Source organism: Panthera tigris, chromosome B2 (assembly GCF_018350195.1).
Source record: "Panthera tigris isolate Pti1 chromosome B2, P.tigris_Pti1_mat1.1, whole genome shotgun sequence".
Lineage (NCBI taxonomy): Eukaryota > Metazoa > Chordata > Mammalia > Carnivora > Felidae > Panthera > Panthera tigris.
Genome location: NC_056664.1, coordinates 34,291,099 through 34,311,894, shown reverse-complemented (window position 1 = coordinate 34,311,894; position 20,796 = coordinate 34,291,099). Strand labels below are relative to the sequence as shown.

Below are 20,796 nucleotides of genomic sequence, written 5' to 3'. Positions count from 1 at the left end.
TAGTCGTCAGTTCTTTGTGTTTTGCCCGCCAATGTGGTGCCTTTGCAGTTGGCAAGGTACTAGTATCTTAACATCGCTTGCATAGTCTTCAGTATATGAGGATTAAATATATAAACTTGTATATATTACATGAAGATAGTATGTGAACCTTGAGACCTACTTAGGAGGAGGTTTGTCTCTGTCACTAAAGTCCTGTTTTTAAAAGTTGGAATTTAAAAACTACACGCATGATGTGCGTTTGTCTTTATGTCTTTGCACAAATGCCAGTCCACACCAAGTCCTTGTGATATCAAATATCCCCGTTAAAAAGCCAGAAGATTGAAGATGATGTTAAGTGTTTAGAAGTTTTAACGAATTAAGCAAGTTTACATTAGTATGTAGTTGTGTTGCTGACCATACCATTCCTTATAAGGGAGGAGGCTTTTTTATCATAATCTTGTCCTTCATGCAGATGTAGTTTTTGCCCATTTTAATACAATAACAATTGGCAGAACTTGACCGTGTTCTAGAAGTGCACCGGCTGCCTGCATTTGAGCTATGCTCCTAGAAGTTGTGCCTTTAAGACGTTGCATTGATTGCTTTGGATTTACTGAATACAGAGGAGAGGACCATCAGTGTTAGAAATTAGTGAACAATACTAGGGGCTCCTGGGTGGCTCAGGGGTTAAGTGGCTGACTTCAGGTCAGGTCATGATCTCACGGTTCTTCGTGGGCTCAAGCCCCCCCCGCATCGGGCTCTGTGCTGACAGCTCAGAGCCTAGAGCCTGCTTGGGATTCTGTGTCTCCCTCTGTGCCCCTCCCCTGCTCATGCTCTCTCCGTCTCAAAAATGAATAAAATGTTAACAAAAAATTTAATAAATTACTGGGCCCTACTATAAATCCTCTTGAGGTTCAGTAACAAAGAGGGGTGAGTTTAGAGGGTCAGAGCCCTTGTTTGATCTTCAGCAACTTATTTCAAAACAAATACGTATCCATCAGCATGTAAGGTTACTGGACTCTAACCTTTGTTTCAATAAACCATTCTGGGAAGTGCCCATTGCAGCAGAAAATAATGAGTAACTTCAACTTTTAAAAAGACTCCAGTGACTCCCACACGGATATGAACACATTTTTGTAATCCCCTCACCTTGAATGTGGGCTGGACTTAGTGACTGTTTTAACAGATCAAGGCAAAAGTGACAGATGTTACTTCTACGATTGGGTTACAAAGGGCTGTGCCTGCTGTCTTCTCTGCCCCCCTCTCTCGTTCTGTCTTGGAACTCTTTCTGGGGAAGCAAGCCGCCATGTGAGTAGCAGTATGGGGAGGCCCACAGTCTGCATCCTGCAGACAACCACTGAGTCTGGAGGCAGATCCTGATAGCTTAATTGCAGCCCTGTGAGAAACCTTGAGACAGAGACACCCCTAACCCACAAAAACGGAAACGTTTTAAGCCACTGGGTTCTGTGGTAATGTGCTCTGTATGCAGCAACAGGTAACTAATACAGGGATGTAAGACAAAGCATTTAAGATATCCATCCAGTTAGCATCTCAGATCTAAGTGACTAGTCCTCTCTTGACCATATCGGCCCAGGCCTAGTCCCTGGTGAAGTTTGGGCATCACAACCATCCTTACGCCCCAGCCCAAGGCAGAGGCAAGTGAGAAGGCAACTTGGTTAGACAGGTGCTGATTTTATTGATTTTCTATGTACTTTCAAAGATGAGATTCAAGGTGCCCTTAGGAGTTTAAGTAAAGGTAAAGCCACTTGAGCTGATAAGCAGTTACTAGCTTTCAACCAAAATCATTACTGTGATTGGAGAGGTTGAATTCTGAGTTTCTTTGAAGATCAAGCAAAAGGTGAAATGCTGGCTGACTCCTAAACAGATTTGCAGATCCTTCTCCAGGACTGGTCATTAGTAAACCGACTCCTGCTTTGGTGAAACGTGCTGTTCTGGCAAGAGCAAGGTGCAGGCTATTGGCAGATGCTCAAGTTCCCCAGAAGCTTCTGTGGCCCACCATGGTTGCCATTGTAGTGAGAAATTTTGAGAAGGTAGACTTAGAAATGTTTCTTTTCATATGAAAAGTAAAATTATGAGAAATAAATGGATGTAAAGTAGAAAAGGCACTAAGCTACAAAAATTGTCAAATTCTGTTGTTCATCAAGTTTGCATAAAGTAAATGCCTGACTGAAATAATTTTATCAACACAAGAAAATATGAATGGGATTTTTTTTTTAAAGTAGGCTTCACGTGTAGTACCCAACACGGGACTTGAACTCACAACCCTGAGATCAAGGCCTGAGCCAAGAGCAAGAGTCAGATGCTTACCCAACTGAGCCACTAAGGCACCTCTGAATATGATTGTTCTTAAGTCTCACTCCAATAGTTCCCATTACCAACAACAGGACGATGCTGGGGTGCTCGTTCCAAATCCATCTGAACTGTAGAAGAAACCTCACTGGGTAGGTTGTCAGGGCATTGGTTAAAAAGCATGCCCTACAGGGGCGCCTGGCTGGCTCAGTTGGTAGAGCATGGGACTCTTGCCAAAGTCATGAGTTCAAAACCCCATGTTGGAAGGCAGAGTTCACTTTAAAAAAAAAAAAAAAAAATGCCCTTACAGCCCAGGAATGAGAAACTTTACCGTTATCAGTGACTGCTCCTTGATCAAGTAACAAGATCCATTACAGATTCGTTCTGTGTTTACCTCCCCTCCTCTACCAGCAGCTACATTTTCTCTTTACTGAGTAAATGCGCAAGACCAGGAAAAACTACCTACCTCTCAGGATTATCCACTGCAGATAATCAGCAAGCCCTGTTTCTAGGTACCGTCTCCAGGCAGGGAATAGCCCAAAGAACCTGTCTTCGTCTTTGCTACAAGGAGGTATTCCCTCAATCAAGCTCCCCTCTGGAGGCTGGCAAAAGATTCACCATTGAGTGCCAAATCCAAAGTCGTTTTGTTTTGTTCTTACAAGAAATGTGATCTATTACTAAAACAAATTACTTGGACACAAGTAACAAATTTCTTAAGCTGGGGGCCGGTCCTGATTGGGTCGGAGTGGGCACTATGAGGGAACATAATGGAGTTTACTCTCCTAAGTTTTTAGATCCTATGTTCACCCAGTCTTCATAGGACTTCCTGATAGATTTGGGTTCTGGTGGCCCCTCCATTCCTTACCCACCTCGGATCATCAATAAGAAAACAGTTAAGAAAGGAGAAGCAAAGGACCCCCTAAGCCCCAACCTGAAATGATCTGGCATGACAACCGCCTCTCCCTCAGCTGCCCTTTGAGAGCTGGGTGGCAGTGTCTGCTGTGCCTGCAAACGAATGTATCCTCAGGCTCTCGAGACTCAGACCTGGGAAGCCCTGAGACGTGGACTCAGCCCTCTCATTTTACAGACGAGAGGCCTCCAGGGAGTAACGTGATCGCCGGTATGAAGGGGATACGATGAGAACTGGGGCCCCGTCAGGAGAGTACCGCCCATGTCTCTCTGAATATCTTTAATGTGGGTCACTGTAGTTCTGCTCCTCCTGAAAGTGTTCTGCATACGGTAGGAGGTCTTGTCTCAGGAGAGTGTCAGGTTCGAATCCTATAGTGAAAGGCTTCAGGGTATCAGACCTATAGTGGCCAGGAACAGGGAAGCGTGGACGGAACAAGTTTCTATCGCTGAAGAATTCGATTCCTTAATTTTCCATTGTCAGGGAAATAGATGACCTGTGGTATTAAAAAAAAAAAAATCGCAAGATTATAAAATTTGACACTTTTAGAAAGCCAAGCAAAACCAAATTCCCCATGTATGTGCCCTATGTCCCCCAGAAGCTTACGTTTTGATTTAGCCCTACCCAGACAGGCAAATTTCGTTAGTGTATAAAATAATAGTCAATGTGCATCAAGTAAAAACTCAGGTCTCTTAAATAAATAAAGTATCATTTTTAAAAAGCAATCTTGGGCAAGAACAAAGCTAGAAGCATGATATCATGGCTCCCTGATTTCAACCTATATTACAAAACTTAAAACGGTATGGTATTGGCATAAAAGCAGACACACAGATCAGTGGAACAGAGTAGACGGCCCAGAAATGAACCTATGCTGTGGCCAATTTATGACAAGTCGTGAATATACAATGGGGAAAGGGCAGTCTTTTCACTAAATGGTACCGGGAAACTGGCCCACTACCTTACACCATACACAAAAGTTAAATCAAAATGGGTTAAAGACTTTAATATCAGACCTGAAACCATAAAGCCGCTAGAAGAAACCACAGGCGGTAAGCGCCTTGACATAGATCATGGCAACGATTTTTTAAATTTAACACCAAAAGCGAAAAAAAAAAAAACAAACCACGTGGGACTACACAAAAAGCTCTGCACAGCAAAGGAAACCATCAACCAATAAGAAAGCAGCCTGCTGAATGGGAGGAGATATTTGCAAATCATGTATCCAAAATATATCGAGAACTCCTATAAATCAATAGCAAGAAAACAATCTAAAAATGAGCAAAGAAAAAAATGAATAAATATAAATAAATACATAAAAAATGAGCAAAGGATCTGTATAGACATTTTCCAAAAGAAAACATACAGATGGCCAACAGGCACATAGAAAGATGCTCAACATCAATAACTCTCAGGGAAATGCAAATCAAAACCACAATATCACCTCACACCTTTTAGAAAGGCTACTATCAAAAACACACAAAAAAAGTGTTGGCAAGGTTATGGAGAAAAGAGAACATCTGTGCACTGTTGATGGGATTATGAGTTGGTGCAGCCACTAGGAAAAACAGTATGGAGGTTCCTCAAAAGATTAGAAATGGAACTGCCGTATGGTCCAGCAATTCCATTTGGGGGTATTTACCCAAAGAAAAACATACTGATTCAAAAAGATGTACGCATTCCCATGTTCATGGCAGCGCCATTTACAGCCTAACTGTCCATCAGTGGACACTTAAAACTTGTGCTATGGAGGGATGCCTGGGGGACTCAGTCGATTGAGGACCCAGCTCTTGACTACAGTTCAGGTCATGATCCCAGGGTTATAGGATTGAGCCCCGCATCAGGCTCCACACTGAGCGTGGAGGCTACTTAAGATTCCCTGTCTCTCTCTCTCTCTCTCTCTCTCTCTCTCTCTCTCCCCCCCTCTCCCTCGCTTGCATGCTCTCTCACTCTCTCTAAAATAAAATTTAAAAAAACTTTTTTTTAACTGTGCTGTAGAGGCTCCTGGGTGGCTCAGTTGGTTAAGCATCATCAGACTCCTGGTCATGATCTCACAGTTTCGTGGGTTCCAGTCCCGTGCTGGGCCTCGCACTGAATGTGTGGTGCTTGCTTGGGATTCTCTCTCTCTGCCCCTCCCCGACTTGTGCTGTCTCTGTCTCTCAAAATAAACAAACTTAAAAAAAATTGTGCTATATATCCATATTGGAATGTTATTCAGCCAAAAAAAAAAAATGAAATTTTGCCATTTGTGACAACATGAATGGACCTCCAGGGCATTATGCTAAGTGAAATAAGTCAGAAAAAGACAAATACTGCCTATAATCTCTGTGGAATCTTGAAAGGTAAAAAACAAAAAACAGGCGCCTGGGTGCCTCAGCTGGTTAAGCATCCAACTCTTAATTTGGGGTCAGGTCGTGATCTCACTGTTCATGAGTTCAAGCCCCACTTCTGGCTCTGCACTGACACTGCAGAGCCTGCTTGGAATTCTCTCTCTCTCTCTCTCTCTCTATCTCTCTCTCTCAAAAATAAATAAATAAATAAACATTAAAAACAATGACGAGCTCATAGATACGGAGGGATAGGAGAAATGGGTGAAAAGACATAGAGGTGTGGTTACCTTTGATTCAGCAATTCTACTCCAGAATTTATCAACAGAAGCAACACGTTCTTATCTGTGAGAACAGTCCTCGATGGCTAATAACCAAGGTCTTGTTTAGCCATTAAAGAGTACACCAGGGCTATGGAGTTTGTGGCTTTAAAAAACTTATAATAATGAACATTGAAAAAAAAATGAGAAAATGTTTACACTCTAACAGTTTGCTATTCAAAGTGTAGCCATTACGTGAAGCAGGTTAGGAACAGTGTCTATGGCCCCTGAATCAGAATTTCCATTTTAAGAAGATTCCCAGGTAGGTTGTATGCATATTAGAGTTTGAGAATCACCTAATGGGGGGGCGGGGGTGGGGGCGGGCAATGTTTATTATTATTGAAAAAAGTATATCTATGTGGGCAAGGACTGGAAGGTACTTTGCAGAAATTAAAATCGTTTAAATGGAGATAACCCCAGGGCACCTGGGTGGCTCAGTCGGTTAAGCAGCCGACTTTGGCTCAGGTCATGATCTTGCACTCCCTGAGTTCAAGCCCCGCATCGGGCTCTGTGCTGACAGCTCAGAGCCCGGAGCCTGCTCCGGATTCTGTGTCTCCCCCTCTCTCTGTCCCTCCCATGCTCATGCTCTGTCTCTCTCTGTCTCTCAAAAATAAATAAACGTTAAAAAAAAGTTTCTTTTTAATGGAGATAACCCCTTCTACCCACACGAAGGGCCTAGCCTGCTGTAGGTCCTCAATAAATGGCAGCTATTTGGAAGGTGATACTATGATGGGCTTTTATATTTTTTTAATGTGTTCCTTAATATTCTTGTTAAATCACATTTTGGAAACCTGAAAGGCAATAAGGAAATTGATATGTTGTGCTTCCTTTTCAACCAGACATTAAAATCAGTTAAAGTCATATTTTTCTTTTTGTGTTGGCTATCAGGAAGCATAAGGAAGGTAGTATTTCTATTAGCCTAGCTTTCTAGAATATTTGTTTTCCTCTCTGTGACTTTTATTTTTTTTTTTAATTAGGTTTTCTATTTTTCTTACAGATCACTTAAAGTCTTTCTGAAAATAAGGGCCCCATTTACAAGAATGACTTCTAAGCAGTCTGTTCTTGTTTGCCAGGCTCCACAGAAAGATGAGTTTATGAAACCACCTGGCTGTTTGACATTATTTCTTCCTGTTCTTTTTCCACTTCTCAAGTAAGAGGTAAAACAAGGGGGTCTCAGATGCCAGCTAGCTCCTGCGGGAGTCACTGCTCCGCCCCCCAGGCCCTCCGCCAGCCCCTACACCCGGCCCCACGGGCCATGCCGCCTGATGAGTCTGTAAGGAAACGGAGGCCAAGGAGGCCACAGCCCTTCCCCAAGGCAGGCAGACCACCCAACGGTGGGATTACTCACCAGCACGCCAGCTGCTTCAGACTTCCTCTGCAATGAAAAAGAGAGCATTATGTGTATACACCCGGGCCTCGTTTGCAGGATAATTCCCTGCACACAACTCCCTCGCCAAACCAGATCAGATTTCTTCACTCTCGAGAAGGCTTGCATTGTTGTTGTTGTTCCTAACGTGTACCAGCTTGTAACTGCATTTTGCATGTGGTGTCCCTTATCAGACGGTAAGGTCCAATCAGACCGCTTCCCTCACCGCTGTCCCCCCAGTGTCTGGGGGTGTCAGTGGGCACCTGGAGCCCAGGAGCTGTTAGTAGTCGGGCAGGTGATTACGTAAGAAGTAGAGATACCGGAAGGACAGAACGAGGAGAGAACTAACATTTGTTAATCGCCTGTGTAACATGTAGGCTTTGTTAGTGATTTACCCACTGCCTAATCCTTCACGCAGTCTTTTGTTTTTTTGAGATACAATTCACTAACACGAAATCTACTCAACTCAAAGTGTACAGGTTGGTGGGTTCCAGGATAATCACTGGGCTGTGCAGCCATCACCGCTGTTAGGACACCCGGGTGGCTCAACTGGCTAAGCGTCCAACTTCGGCTCAAGTCATGATCTCGAAGTTCGTGAGTTCAAGCCCCGCATCGGGCCCTGCGCCGACAGTACAGAGCCTGCTTGGGAGTCTCTCTCTCACTCTCTCTCTCTCTCCTGCCCCTCCCCCACTTGTGCGCTCACACGTGCACCCTCTCTCTAAAAATTTATTTTTAATAAATAAGCTTTGGAAATAAATAAAAATAAATAAAAATTTAAAAATAAATGAAAATAAACTTTAAAAATAAATAAATAAGTGGGATCATACAATACATGGCCTTTTGTGTATGGCTCATTTCACTTGCAACGTCTTCAAGGTTCATCCACTTGGTAGCAATTATCAGTACTTCTTACAGCTGAATAATATTCCACTGTGTAGATTTACACATATTATTTATCCAGGTCATCAGCTGACTCACGTTTGGTTGGTTTCCACTTCCTGGCTTTCGTGCCGCTATGAAGGTTTATATCCAAGTTTTTGTGCAAACGTGTTTGCAGTTTTCTTGCCTACGTATCTAGGAATAAATGTGTGAGTCACAGAGCACCTCTCTCTATGTTTAACCATTTGAGGAACTGCCATCCTGTTTTCTATAGCAATAGCGCCATTTTACCTTTTCACGAGCCGGGTATGAGAGTTCCTCTCTCCACGTGCTCACCAACACCTGTTACTGTTCATCTTTTTTTTTTTTTTTTTAATTTTTAATGTTTTATTTATTCTTGAGGGAGAGAGAGACAGAGCATGAGCGGGGACGGGGCAGAGAGAGAGGGAGACACAGAATCTGAAGCAGGCTCCAGGCTCTGAGCCATCAGCCCAGAGCCCGACGTAGGGCTCGAACTCATGAACCATGAGATCATGACCTGAGCCGAAGTCGGATGCTCAACCGACTGAGCCACCCAGGCGCCCCTGTTCATCTTTTTTATCAGCCATCCTAGTGGGATGTGAAGTAATAGCTCATTGTGGTTTTAATCTGCATTTTCCTCATGACTAGTGATGTCAACTGTCTTGCCAATTTGGATATCTTCTTTGGAGAAATGTCTATTCAAATCCTTTGCCCACTTTAAAAATGGGGTTCTTCGTAGTTTTATTTGTCAAGTTGTAGGAGTCCTTATTATATTCTGGATATTAGAATTATGATTTGCAAATACATTCTCCCATTCCGTGGGTTGTCTTTTCTTCACTTTCTTGTTGGTGTCCCTTGACACACCAAAGCTTTCATTTTTATGAAATCCAATTTATACGTATTTTTTCCTTTGGTCGCTTGTGTATTAGGTGTCACGTCTAAGAAACCACCACCTAAACTAAGGTCACAAGGATTTATACCTATGTTTTCTTCTAAGAGTTTTATTATGTTACATCTTACATTTAGGTCTTTGATCCATTTTCAGTTAATTTTTAAATATCATGTGAGGTGGGCAGTCCAACTTCATTCTTTTTTTTTTTTAATGTTTATTTATTTTTGAGAGAGAGACAGAGTGAGAGCAGGGGAGAGGCAGAGAGAGAGAGAGGGAGACATAGAATTTGAAGCAGGCTCCAGGCTCCAAGTTGTCAGCACAGAGCCTAACCTGGGGCTCGAACCCATGAACTGTGAGATCATGACCTGAGCTAAAACCAGACACTCAACCAACTGGGCCACCCAAGATGCCCCCGACTTCATTCTTTTGCATGTAGATGTCTGGTTGTTCTAGCGCCATTTACTGAAAAGACTATTCTTTCCCTCCATTGAATGGTCTTGGCATCTCTGTTGACAATCAGTTTGCCATTTATGTTTGGGTTCATTTCTGGACTCTTAATTTTATTCCATTGATCTGTATGTCGATCCTCATGCCAGGACCACACCATCCTGATTACTGTAGCTTCATAGTAAGTTTTGAAATCACGGCATGTGTGTCCTCCAACTTGTGGTCTTCTTCATGATTGTTTTGGCTCTTCTGGGTCCCCTGCGTTTCCATACGAGTTTGAGGATCAGCTTACCAAGTTTTGCAAAAAGCCAGCAGGGATTTTGATAAGGATTGCACTGAATCTGTAGATCAGTTTGGGGAGCATTGCCATTGTAATATGAAGTGTTCTCATCCGTGAATGTGGATGCTCCCATTGATTTAGGCCTTTGATTTCTTTCAACAGCGGTTTTTAATTTTCATGTACAAACCTCACACTTCTTTTGTTAAATTTTTTTCTACATATTTTATTTATTTTTTTTTAATTTTTTTTTAACGTTTATTTATTTTTGAGACAGAGAGAGACAGAGCATGAACAGGGGAGGGGCAGAGAGAGGAAGACACAGAATCCGAAACAGGCTCCAGGCTCTGAGCTGTCAGCACAGAGCCCGACGCGGGGCTCGAACTCACGGACCGCGAGATCGTGACCTGAGCCGAAGTCGGCCGCTTAACCGACTGAGCCACCCAGGCGTGCCCCTACATATTTTATTTTTTGATGCTATTATAAGCGACATTGCTTTCTGACAAGTCATTTTCAGATTGTTCACTGCTGTGTGTGCGAATGTGATAGATTTTTGTGTATTGTTTATATCCTGCAGCCTCGCTAATGTTGCATGTTACCTTTCATGGTTTTTTAGTGGATTCTTTAGCACGTTCCATATGCAAAACCATGTCATCTGCTAGTAGAGATCGTTGCGCTTTGTCCTCTCCAAACTGGATTTCTTTTCCTTCTTTTTCTTGCCTAACTACCCTGGCTATAACCTCCAGTATGCTCTTCAACTGCAGTGCCAACGGCAGACGTCCTTGTCCTGTGCCTGAGCACGATCTTTTGAAGTAGGTAATTTTTTCAACCGAGGAGAAGCCTGCCACCTCGCCCTGTAAAAACGGGGCTCGGATGAGGAAACGCTCAGCGAAGTTGAGTAGAGCCCCAGTTTTAAAACCAGGTCTGACCCCAAAGCCCACACTCATTCTCCTCTGCCTCCTTAACCCTTAACGAGCGGATCAGCAACCACGTACTCGTGCAAGCCTTCACTTCCGTCATCGTTTCCTTCATGTCACACAATAATAGAGGTGGCAGAGCAGGAGTTAGTGTCCTGCTTTTTCGTGGGAAGCGCCTTGAGGGAAGCGACTTGGAGGAACTGGGACTCAAATTCTGCCTTCCAGGGCACCTGGGTGGCTCAGTCGCTTAAGTATCCGACTTCGGCTCTGGTTCTGATCTCGCGGTCTGTGAGTTCGAGCCCCGCGTCGGGCTCTGGGCTGACGGCTCGGAGCCCGGAGCCCGCTTCGGATTCTGTGTCTCCCTCTCTCTCTGCCCCTCCCCCACTCATGCTCTGTCTCTCTGTCTCTCTCAAAACTAAATAAGCATTTAAAAAAAAAAATTTTTTTTTAATTCTGCTTTCCTGACCCAATTTTGTGCTTTGACAGCAGCGATAGCTACTTCACTAAGTAGTTAGATGTGTTCAGAAAGGTTATGTGGGTGTTTCCTAACAGGTTATAAACAAGAAGGATAAATTGAATCCTGCATGATAGTGAGGGAGCTAAAATATGGAGAGAAAAGAATCTGAAAAGATTGAAACAGGTGCATGGGGCACGAAAGAAGAGGGACAAGGAAAGAGAGGAAAGCCAACTGCCATTTTGATCGGTAAATAAAGGGTCAAAGAGACAAACCCATCTCTCCACAAGGAAGCGCTGTAAAGGGAACTCCGCGCCCGTAACATTTCTTTCCAACTAAAAGAATCCCTGGTGGAAAGGAAAGAATGCAAATGAGGACTACAAAAATGTCCTCTGCAGTGTTTCCAGATTTAAGGTTGGCCCCGCCTGGGGGCTAAAAGCTGAACAAAATGCCTCCAGCGGCGGCCCCTGCTGCAGCCTCCCTTGGAAAAACCTCCATCGCTGGAGAAAGTGCTGGTTGTGCAGACAGATCCTGCTGGACACCCCCACCTCCAACCCGTCCCCCCAGGGCTGCTGGGCAGATTAAACAAAGATGGCCCCCCGGGAACAAACCTTACATCACTCCTGCACATGGCAAAGCCTCAGTACATACTAGTCCCATTTCCCTTCCCCTCACGGGGTTTTCGAGGCACCCAGACCTTAAGTGTTCCCAGAACCTAGGAACTATCGGCCCCCTCCTTCAACAGAAAGACACCTCTCTCTCCTCTCCTCCTTGGTCCAGCTCATTCTAGCAATTTGGTTTTCAGCTTTCATCCTATAACTTAGGCGTGCGAGTCTTCCACTGCCAGAGGAGGATGAGATGTCTAATGACTTCCTTATGGAGCAGTGGGCCCTGGGCTGAGCCAGAGTCTGGTCATTTTTGCCACCACCTTTCTGTGTAGCCCTGGGGCGGGGGCGGGGGGGGGTCTCCCTTCCGGGCTGCAAGTTCCTCATCTGGGAAGCGTCCTTGGTCCCAGGGGGCAACGGAGTTTGCCTCCCCCTTCGAGTTCAGGTCAATGGGGCGAAGACTGTGGGGAGAGTGGGCAATTTTGGATTCACACGCATGTGAGACAGGCCTTGCCCTATGACTAGGAGATAACATTTATGCCCTGAAAGAGAAACGGGAGCAGAAAGTACCATAAGAGGAAGAAAGGTCAGTTGGGAAGGAGTCAGAAAAGGCTAAAGCATCCGTCTGGGCTTCGGGTCTCCTACAACTGACTCATGACTCAGGGGTAGGATTTGGGCAGAAGGAAATTGAAACAGGATGGCATACAGAGAACCCCAAGGTTATTCTAACTCAAGGGACCGCCCACCGTATGCATTCCAGGAGCTGTCACATCTGTCCCCTCACCTACCTTTCTCCTCCTGCCCCAACAACGCAGCCCCTCTCCTGACTGGCCGCTCCTCTCTCCACCAAGCAGACTCCTGGTGAACTTGGGGACCCAGCCCCAGCACCGCCTTCTCTAGGAGGCCGTACCTCGCCCCCCAGGCTGGATCAGGGTTCTCTCCCCTGGAGACCCTGACAGAAGTCAGGGGCGGGGGAGGCATGAGGACACCCTTCTATCACAGACAGCCTCTGCCCCACAGGTCTCTCTCACTGCCTCATCAGCCGCCAGCTTACAACCCCCCACTGGCTTTTGGCCTCTGGAACGAGGCCTGTGTCCAGTTGGTCTTGGTGTCCGTCCCCAACCCCGGGCCAGGGACCAGTCCTCTGGTAACCGGCTGAGAGGAAGCCCCACCTCCCCGGGGGAGGGCAGGTTACCTTTTCCATCGGCCTTGTAGTCATCGGGGAGGAGCTTGTCCTGCCGGTAGCCCAGCACGAAGGCCAGGAAGGAGAGGATGAGGGCGTCTCCGATGCTGAGGATGGCCAGCATGAAGGCCCAGCGGATGGTGCACTGACCCAGCGTGTACTTGCCCGTCTGCTCCCCACACATGCGTCGCACCTCACTTGAGTCCCAGCCATCCGGGTAGACCAGGCAGCCGATCATGAGGCCTGTGGCTGAGGGGGTGGGAGGGGGTGAAGATGGTGTCAGGCTGGCTGTGCTCCGTCTGCTACCGCCCCCCCCCCCCCCCCGCCCACTGTTGCCACCTTGTCACTCCCCCCTCCTCCTTGAGAGGGCGGGCAGCTCCTACCATGGTTCTTGTAGAGCACAGGGGAGAAAATGGAAGATCCAAGAGTTAAAGTGACTTGCCCTTGGTGGGGATAGAGGCAGAAAGTGGAGCTCCTCTGCCCGGGGAAAGTTCTGCCATGGCACCAGGTGATCCTACCAGGCCCTCAGCCGTGCCCCTCACTTTGGACTTGACGAGGCACTGGCTACTCTGGTTTCAAACCCCTCCAAAATCTGGTCCCGACCCAGAGAACTCGTCACTCCTAAGACGTATATTTGTTCGTGCTCCGATATCTCTGAAATAGTAAGAAAGCTTCAGGCCGTGGTTTGATTACAAGTATTTTTTTCTTTTGGAGACACCTGGGTGGCTCAGTTAAGTGTCTGACTTCCGCTCAGGCCATGATCTCCTGGTTAGTGAGTTCGAGCCCTGCATCAGGCTCTGTGCTGACAGGGCAGAGCCTGCTTAGAATTCTCTGTCTCCCTCTCTCTCTGTCCCTCCCCCACTCGCTCTCCCTCTCTCTCTCTCTTTCAAAATAAATAAATAAACTTTTTTTAAAAAAAGGAGTATTTTTCCTTTTTACACACATAGAATCATGGTATGTCCCACAACTTGGGAATCTTAGATTTAATGAAAACACAAAGTTTTCCAGCCCCATCTCTGGCTGCTTCCCTCGTGAACCTTTCATTCAAGCAAATAGGTCTCTCCCTCCTAACTCAGTGCATAACACTGCAGTTGTCCATACTTCCCTAAATTTGAGAATCCCCTGGAATATTTGTTTAAAATGCTGATTCCCAGGCTAGGGGTGGGCTCAGGAATCCCTGGGGGGGGGTTAAAAATTTTTTTAATGTTTATTTTTGAGAGACAGAGAGACAGTGTGAGTGGGGGAGGGGCAGAGAGGGAGACACAGAATCCAAAGCAGGCTCCAGGCTCCAAGCTGTCAGCCCAGAGCCCGACATGGGGCTCGAACTCACAAGCTGTGAGATCATGACCTGAGCCAAAGTCAGCCGCCCAACTGACTGAGCCACCCAGGTGCCCCGGGAATCCCTGTTTTGAAAATCATTCAGGTAATTCTCTCACTAGGAAAAGCGGGAAACACTAGAACGGGCTGCCTGGATTTCATGCCCAGCTCTTTCCTAACTAGCTGTGTGACTCAGAGCAAGCTACTTAAGCTTTTTTTTTGGCCTCAGTTTTCTCGTCTATACAGTGGGAATATGGGTAGGCCCTACCTGTTTGGATTGCAGTGAGGTGCAAATGAGTTAATATTGGAAAAGTGCCTAGCACATACTTAGTGCTTCACGAGTGTTAGCTACAATTATCCCATCCTGTGCTTTCACTGACTTAGTATTTACAGGCAAAAATTTCATTTTCCCTCCTTCTCCTCACTTCCCTGCCCTCCCACCAAGGACCACCCCACCTTAGCTGCACAGGTATGTGACACGATCCTGGGATGTGACCAAGGCCAACCCCAAGCACAACCGCCATGCAGGCAGGGGGTTCCTTCCATTCTCTGTGCCACCTTCTGAGCCCTCACCCTCCGTCCACAGGCCCAGAGGCTCTTCAGTTCCGAGGCTGAGCCCTACCCAGGAGCACCTCGGGGAAACACCTCACAGGACCCAGTTACCTACCTTGGGCTCCGTTTGTGCTTGCAAGGAAAGTCAACAGATCAAACAAACGCAGAGTAAAGTATAAAGATCAGGATCCCTCCTCCCCGCCTAAATGCATCAACTCGCCTTTGATTTTACATGGGACAAGCTAATTCATATAAGCGTATAGGTCTTTTAGGTCCAAAATACTTCGTGTACCCTTTTCCTCTTGATCCTGACAACAGTTCTGTGAAGTAGGCCATGTCTTAATATCCCATTTTACAGATTAGAAAACTGAGGTCTCAGAGAAACCAAGTGAGTTGCCCAGGGCAGAGTCAAGACCTGAACACATGCTCCTGGCTTTTTTTTTTTTTCCCTCAAAGTTAATTCCCTAAACTCTCAGACTGACATCACTCCAAAGAGCTGAATGTATTTAGTGCTGACATTTCAGACTTCATGACAAAATGAGAAGTGTTTCAGGAAGATACTTAGCATAGGGGAGGGGGGACTTTCCCAGAGCTCTTCGGTAAAACCTATGGCCTTCCCCAGTTGGTGTAAGACCAGAGTTTTGGTGCCAACCGTGGCCCCCACCTTAACCCGGGCGGAGGAGTGGAATGGGTCAATGTGGAAAGGAGCTGCCCTTCTGGACTTTCCATTCTCCCCATCTCCTCCCCTTGGTCCCCTTCTCCTTCCGTAGCATCTCTGGAAAATAGCCCAGGGCCTCCAACCTGGAAACAGGTTGTTACAATGGGTGCCATGACCCTCTGTGAGGACCTGACCCATCCACCCGGGCACAGTGGGGGGCAACTCCATTTGTAATGTCTCAGGACTCTCAGCAGAGGCCAGCATGGTATCCTCAGGCAAGTTTACTTACCCTTTCTGACTTCCATTCTCTCATCTGTAAAATTAGGATAATACTACCTGACTCATAGCGGAGTTACGAAGATTAAGTGTGATCATGTATAGAAAACGCTCACTGTGGGGACACCTGGGTGGCTCAGCTTGGTGAAGCATCTGACTCTTGATTTCAGCTCAGGTCATGATCTCATGGTTCGTGAGTTCGAGCCCCGAGTCAGGCTCTGTGCTGACAGTGTGGAGCCTGCGTGGGATTCTCTGTCTCCCTCTCTCTCTGCCCCTCCTTTGCTTGCACTGTCTCTCTCTCTCTCTCTCTTTCTCTGTCTCTCATAAATAAATAAATAAACATTTAAACCAAGAAGAAAGAAAGAAAAAAAGAAAGAACGAAAGAGAGAAAGAAAGAAAGAAAGAAAGAAAGAAAGAAAGAAAATGCTTACTGCAGTGTCTGGTACATGGTAACCAGCCAATTAAAGTCAGTTGTTGCTATTATTATTGGCATTGAAGTCAGATGGAAGCAACCTCAGGGGATGTGAATGTCATTAGAGCTGTTCACAAACATTTCAGGTACATAGCGGTGTTAGATTTCCTTGCTCCCCTCTTTTCAAGTTGGGCAAGGCCATAAGACTTCCCTTAGACAACAAAATAGGAGCGGAAATGTGTGGGGTTGCAGGCCACAGCATGTAACTTCTGGGGAGACGCCTTCCAGAGCTCCCTTTCCCTCTGCAATGATGACAGCCAGATGACAGCCGGTGCTCCATCAGCCCGGGTTCCAGAAGAGAAGGGTGAAACAAGAGCCCCCAGCTGATCCTCAGTGAGCTTGTGCCACCAGCAAAGAATAAATCTTTGTTTTAAGCCACTATGATTTGGGAGTTTTTTTGTCACCCCCGCCCCCTCCTGACTGTTTTTGTGTTTTTCATATTTGCCGAGCACCTCCTATGTGTCAAGAACCGTACAAGGTGTTTTACACGCATTATACATCCCATCCTCACAAGAACCTTGTGATGGGAGGTGCTGTTGCTACACCCTACAGATGAGGTTATCAAGACTCAGAGAGACAAGCAACTTGCTCTACCTGTGTTTCTAGGAGCTGGAACCACACACAACTTATACCTGGGATCCAGAAGCTCAATTAACATTGTTAAACTACAGCCCCCCACTGGCCCAGGCACCAATCCTCTTTCCTTTCTCCTGCTCCCTTCCCTGGCCTCAGGCTTCTTGGCAAGGTTAAACTAACTGGTTTAGGCATCTTCAAATGGACCTGTCTCCCAGCTGCTGACTGCAAAGCAGACCCCCTCTTAATCCCTCCCTTTGGCTCATCTTCCATTCCCCTGCACCAAAGAATGGAACATGACACCACTTTTGCTCTTCCCAATGTAAATGTTTCATGGGATGGCATCTGGCCACCTCTGCTATCAATGTCTCCAGCTCCATGACCCGGCAGGGTCTAACTCAAATGGCCTGGTGACGTCTCCCCCACGTAGTCCCTCCCAAGCACTGTCTGTTCAGCACATGGCACCTGCTGCAGGAGGTTGTGGGAGGGGGCAGTGTGGAGAATGAGAGGAATGGTTGTGTTTCCAGCATCCCATAGCTCTGATATGGAGAACCAGCTGGTAAGCATGCCAGGGTCCATTCTACTCCTCTTTGTCCCAGAACTGCTACATCTGCATTTCTCCTCCTTCTCCCCACCGCCCACCAAGATTTACCTCAGCCCTGTCCCAACCTCTCACTCATGATACAGAGAGACCAGAGAGGGAGATGGTGGGTGGATTGCAGACGCAGCTCTGGAGCCAAGTGAGTAGCCTGAGTACAAAATTTGGAATCAAAGGTTCTGTCCACCACTACCTGTGCTAAAAGTCAAGTTACCCATTAGGAGCCTTATCTATAAGGCTCTTATTCCTCTTATCAATAAGAGGAATGCCCACCTCACTAGGTAGGGATGGGCTCCTCCAGAGGGTAGATGTGAAAGTGCTTTGTAAGTCATTATAGTTATGTAAATGTGTGGCTCAATAAAAGTGAGTTTGGAATACATCTTATTTCTTGGAACCTGCTGCCTTAATTCTCCTTGGTCCTTAGTTGCCAGTTGATCTGTTACAGGTTTGGCCAAGTCTTTTCCCAGATTCCTCATCTTTTGGGGGGGGGGGGGAGGGTACCTATAGCTCTCTGAGGTCCCCTGACAGAGACCTGACAGAGTCAGGTCTTAAACTCTGACAGAGTCTTAAATCTATGTGTTTCGTTGTCTGGGATTCTGATCCCCACTCCATTCCCCCTGTTATGGATAATACTACTTCTCATTCTAACCAACGATATCAAGATGGTTTGCTCTCTAGTCTGAAGTCCCCACACTGCCCCTGGACATTCCCCTAGAATGGGCAGTCTGTGCATGGTCCTTGGGATGGGAGGGGACCAAGGGCTGAAGGACAAGGCCTTAGGCCATGTCTTTCTGAGCTTTAGAGGAAAACAGGAGCAGCTGGCCCAAGGACCGAGGGGCCTGCCTGGGCCAGGAGCAGGAAAAAAGGGCAGGAAAGGCCTGCTTTGGGGCACCATAAGTAGCCACCTACCCCGCATAGTTTTTTGTTTGTTTAATTTTTTTTTAGTTTATTTATTTATTTTGAGAGAGACAGAGACAGCAGGGGAGGGACAGAGAAAGAGGAAGAGAGAGAATCCCAAGCAGGCTCCGCACTGTCAGTACAGAGCCCAGTGTGGGATTTGAACCCACAAACCGTGAGATCACGAGTGGAAACCAAGAGTCAAAGGTTTAACCGACTGAGCCACCCAGGTGCCCCACCCCTCCATAGTTTTAAAAGACCCTAGCCATCTGGGATGCCTGGGTGGCTCAGTCAGTTAAGCCTCAAACTTCGGCTCAGGTCATGATCTTGTAGTTCGTGGGTTCGAGCCCTGAATAGGGCTGTCTGCTGTCAGCACAGAGCCCACTTTGGAGCCTCTGTTCCCCCCCCTTCCTGACTCTTCCCCTGCTCATGCTCTCTCTCTCTCAACAATAAATGAACATTAAAAATAATAATAAAAGACCCTAGCCACCACCACCACTCCCCCCATGACAAAATATCACTCCTGTTTGCTGCCTCAAGTACAGAAACCTATAACTAGGGAACAAAGACTTTCACTCCACCATGAAAGAGAGAACTTCAATGCAAGTTTCTATGGGAAAGGTCACAGCATAACACTCCAAATAAACAACTGACTTTAGAATCTCCCTGAGAGAAATTTGGGGTGAGAGGGGAAGAGTGAGGGCAGGGATCTGGGGATCCATAAAGAGAAAGAACAAACACCCAGAAGTGGGAGATGGAGACATCTAGGATGTGCTTGACATTTTGCCCTGGGCTGGATCCTATTTCCACATGGCTGACAATGGAAGCTTCCTTCTTTTTCCTCCTCAGAGCAACAACAACCTCTGATGTGGTGGCCTGGGAGTCAGGACACTTTCTATCAACTAGCTGTGTGCTCCTGGGCAAGTCACTCCCCTTCTCTGGACCTCAGTTCCCATCAGTAAGATGAGGGGGTCGAGCAATTTGATCTCAACGATCCTTTTGGTCTCAACCATTCTAAAGTTCTCTACTCCTCAGAAGCTTCTACAGAGCATTGAGTAGGGCTGGGCTAAAGGAGAACAGCTGAGGGGAGCCTGGTGGACTCGGTCGGTGGAGCATGTGACTCTTGATCTCGGGGTTGTATGTTCAAGCCCCATGTAGAGATTGCTTTAAAAAATTAAATCTTCAAGAAAAAAAAAAGATAAAGAGGAACAGCTGGGAAGGAGACCAAGAGCCTCCAGAGGGCGGAATGGTGCAGCGTCCCCTGTGGCGGGGGGTGGGCCCCCACTTGCCCTCCCATTAACCCTGCTCACCTGCAGCCAGCTGCATCCATGCACAGATCTTGTAGACAGTGGCCGTGTTGCAGACGAAGAAGAGGCTAAAGCAGATGATGGAGCCAATGATGAGGAACATGGCCAAGGCCACAAAAAACATGGCAGTCTTGAAAGCTCTAGAGGGAATGGAGGAGAAGTCCAGCGGGCCACCCTTGCAGATGAGCTCAGAGGACAGCACGTTGCCCACACAGTAGGAGAAAAGGCCAAAGTAGCCTGCCTGGGGTGTGTTAACGCTGTCACCAATCCAGTAGGGCTGGATAAAGAGGGCCATAACAAGCACCGAAAAACAGATGGTGAGTGTGCCCCACATCACACCCACAGCCCTCGAGTTGCGCACATAGTTGGTGTGGTAGATCTTGGCTGCCTCCTGGGCGGGCAGCAACTTCACCATGGTGAGGCAGTAGGCCCTCACCTGGGGTCTTGTGGGCTGTAAGCTAGTGGCTTCGCAGACAGAAAAGCCTAGAAGTCAGTCACTCCTCGGATGGGTTTGGGAACGAGGCTGAGGTCAGGACACAAGGTGAGGGTCCCTCCAAAGTAGAAGAGAGAGGATTTATAAGACCAGGACGACAACCTTGGTTTCTTCCGAGGAAGATTGTCCAGATGCCTTTGTCCACTCCAGGACAAATGATGCCAGGCTGTCTCCAGTCTCCTGCCTCCTCTCAAGCCTGCCAGGGTCTCGGGCCTGCTGGCGCCGCCCTGCCCCTCCCCCCTTTCCAGCTCAGAGCTTCATAGAGCTCCGCCTCTTCGCCGCGGCCCGGCCCCTCCTTCCTCCCTCCTCGGAGAGCGCTGCTTCAGCACCGCGGCCAGCGCCTCGGGACTCAGGTCGGAGGAGGGTGGGAAACAGATGACGGCCCGGGGAGGCGTGGGGAGCTCCTGGCCCGCCCACCGCTCAGTTTCTCAGGGAACTGAGACCCCTCTTCACCCTCCTGAGTTGGGGGGGTGGGGGGGGGGTGACAAAAATTGAGAGGGTGGGGCTGCAGCTGTCACATTCCTCCCGCTCAACTCCTGCGGCAGAACCAAAACCTCTCCTTGAACACTGTTCCCCCATCCCATCCAACCCCGCCCTGGCTCCCTAGTCGCCCTCTCAGAAATCCCAATACAGGGAAGTCCAGCAAAACCTTTTCTGATTGTGTCTTCCGGTCACTGGTTTCTAGTCCATATGGTTTCTCTTCAATCAACAATTTCTAAGAACCTACTATGTGCTAAGCCCCATGTTGGAGGGTATCTTCCCTAGGCAAAACCAC

The 20,796-nt window shown here is 47.1% G+C and overlaps 1 protein-coding gene across 1 annotated transcript; it reads right to left on the bottom strand.

Moving 5' to 3' along the window:
• Window positions 1–3,283: 3,283 nt before the first annotated feature.
• Window positions 3,284–19,943, bottom strand: LHFPL5 (LHFPL tetraspan subfamily member 5). The gene is made up of 3 exons (XM_042985280.1): window positions 19,532–19,943; window positions 12,891–13,127; window positions 3,284–3,689 (listed from the first exon to the last, which is right to left on the bottom strand). Exons 1-3 carry the CDS (start codon window positions 19,941–19,943, stop codon window positions 3,673–3,675), a joined length of 666 nt encoding a protein of 221 aa, XP_042841214.1. The 3' UTR covers window positions 3,284–3,672.
• Window positions 19,944–20,796: the final 853 nt, after the last annotated feature.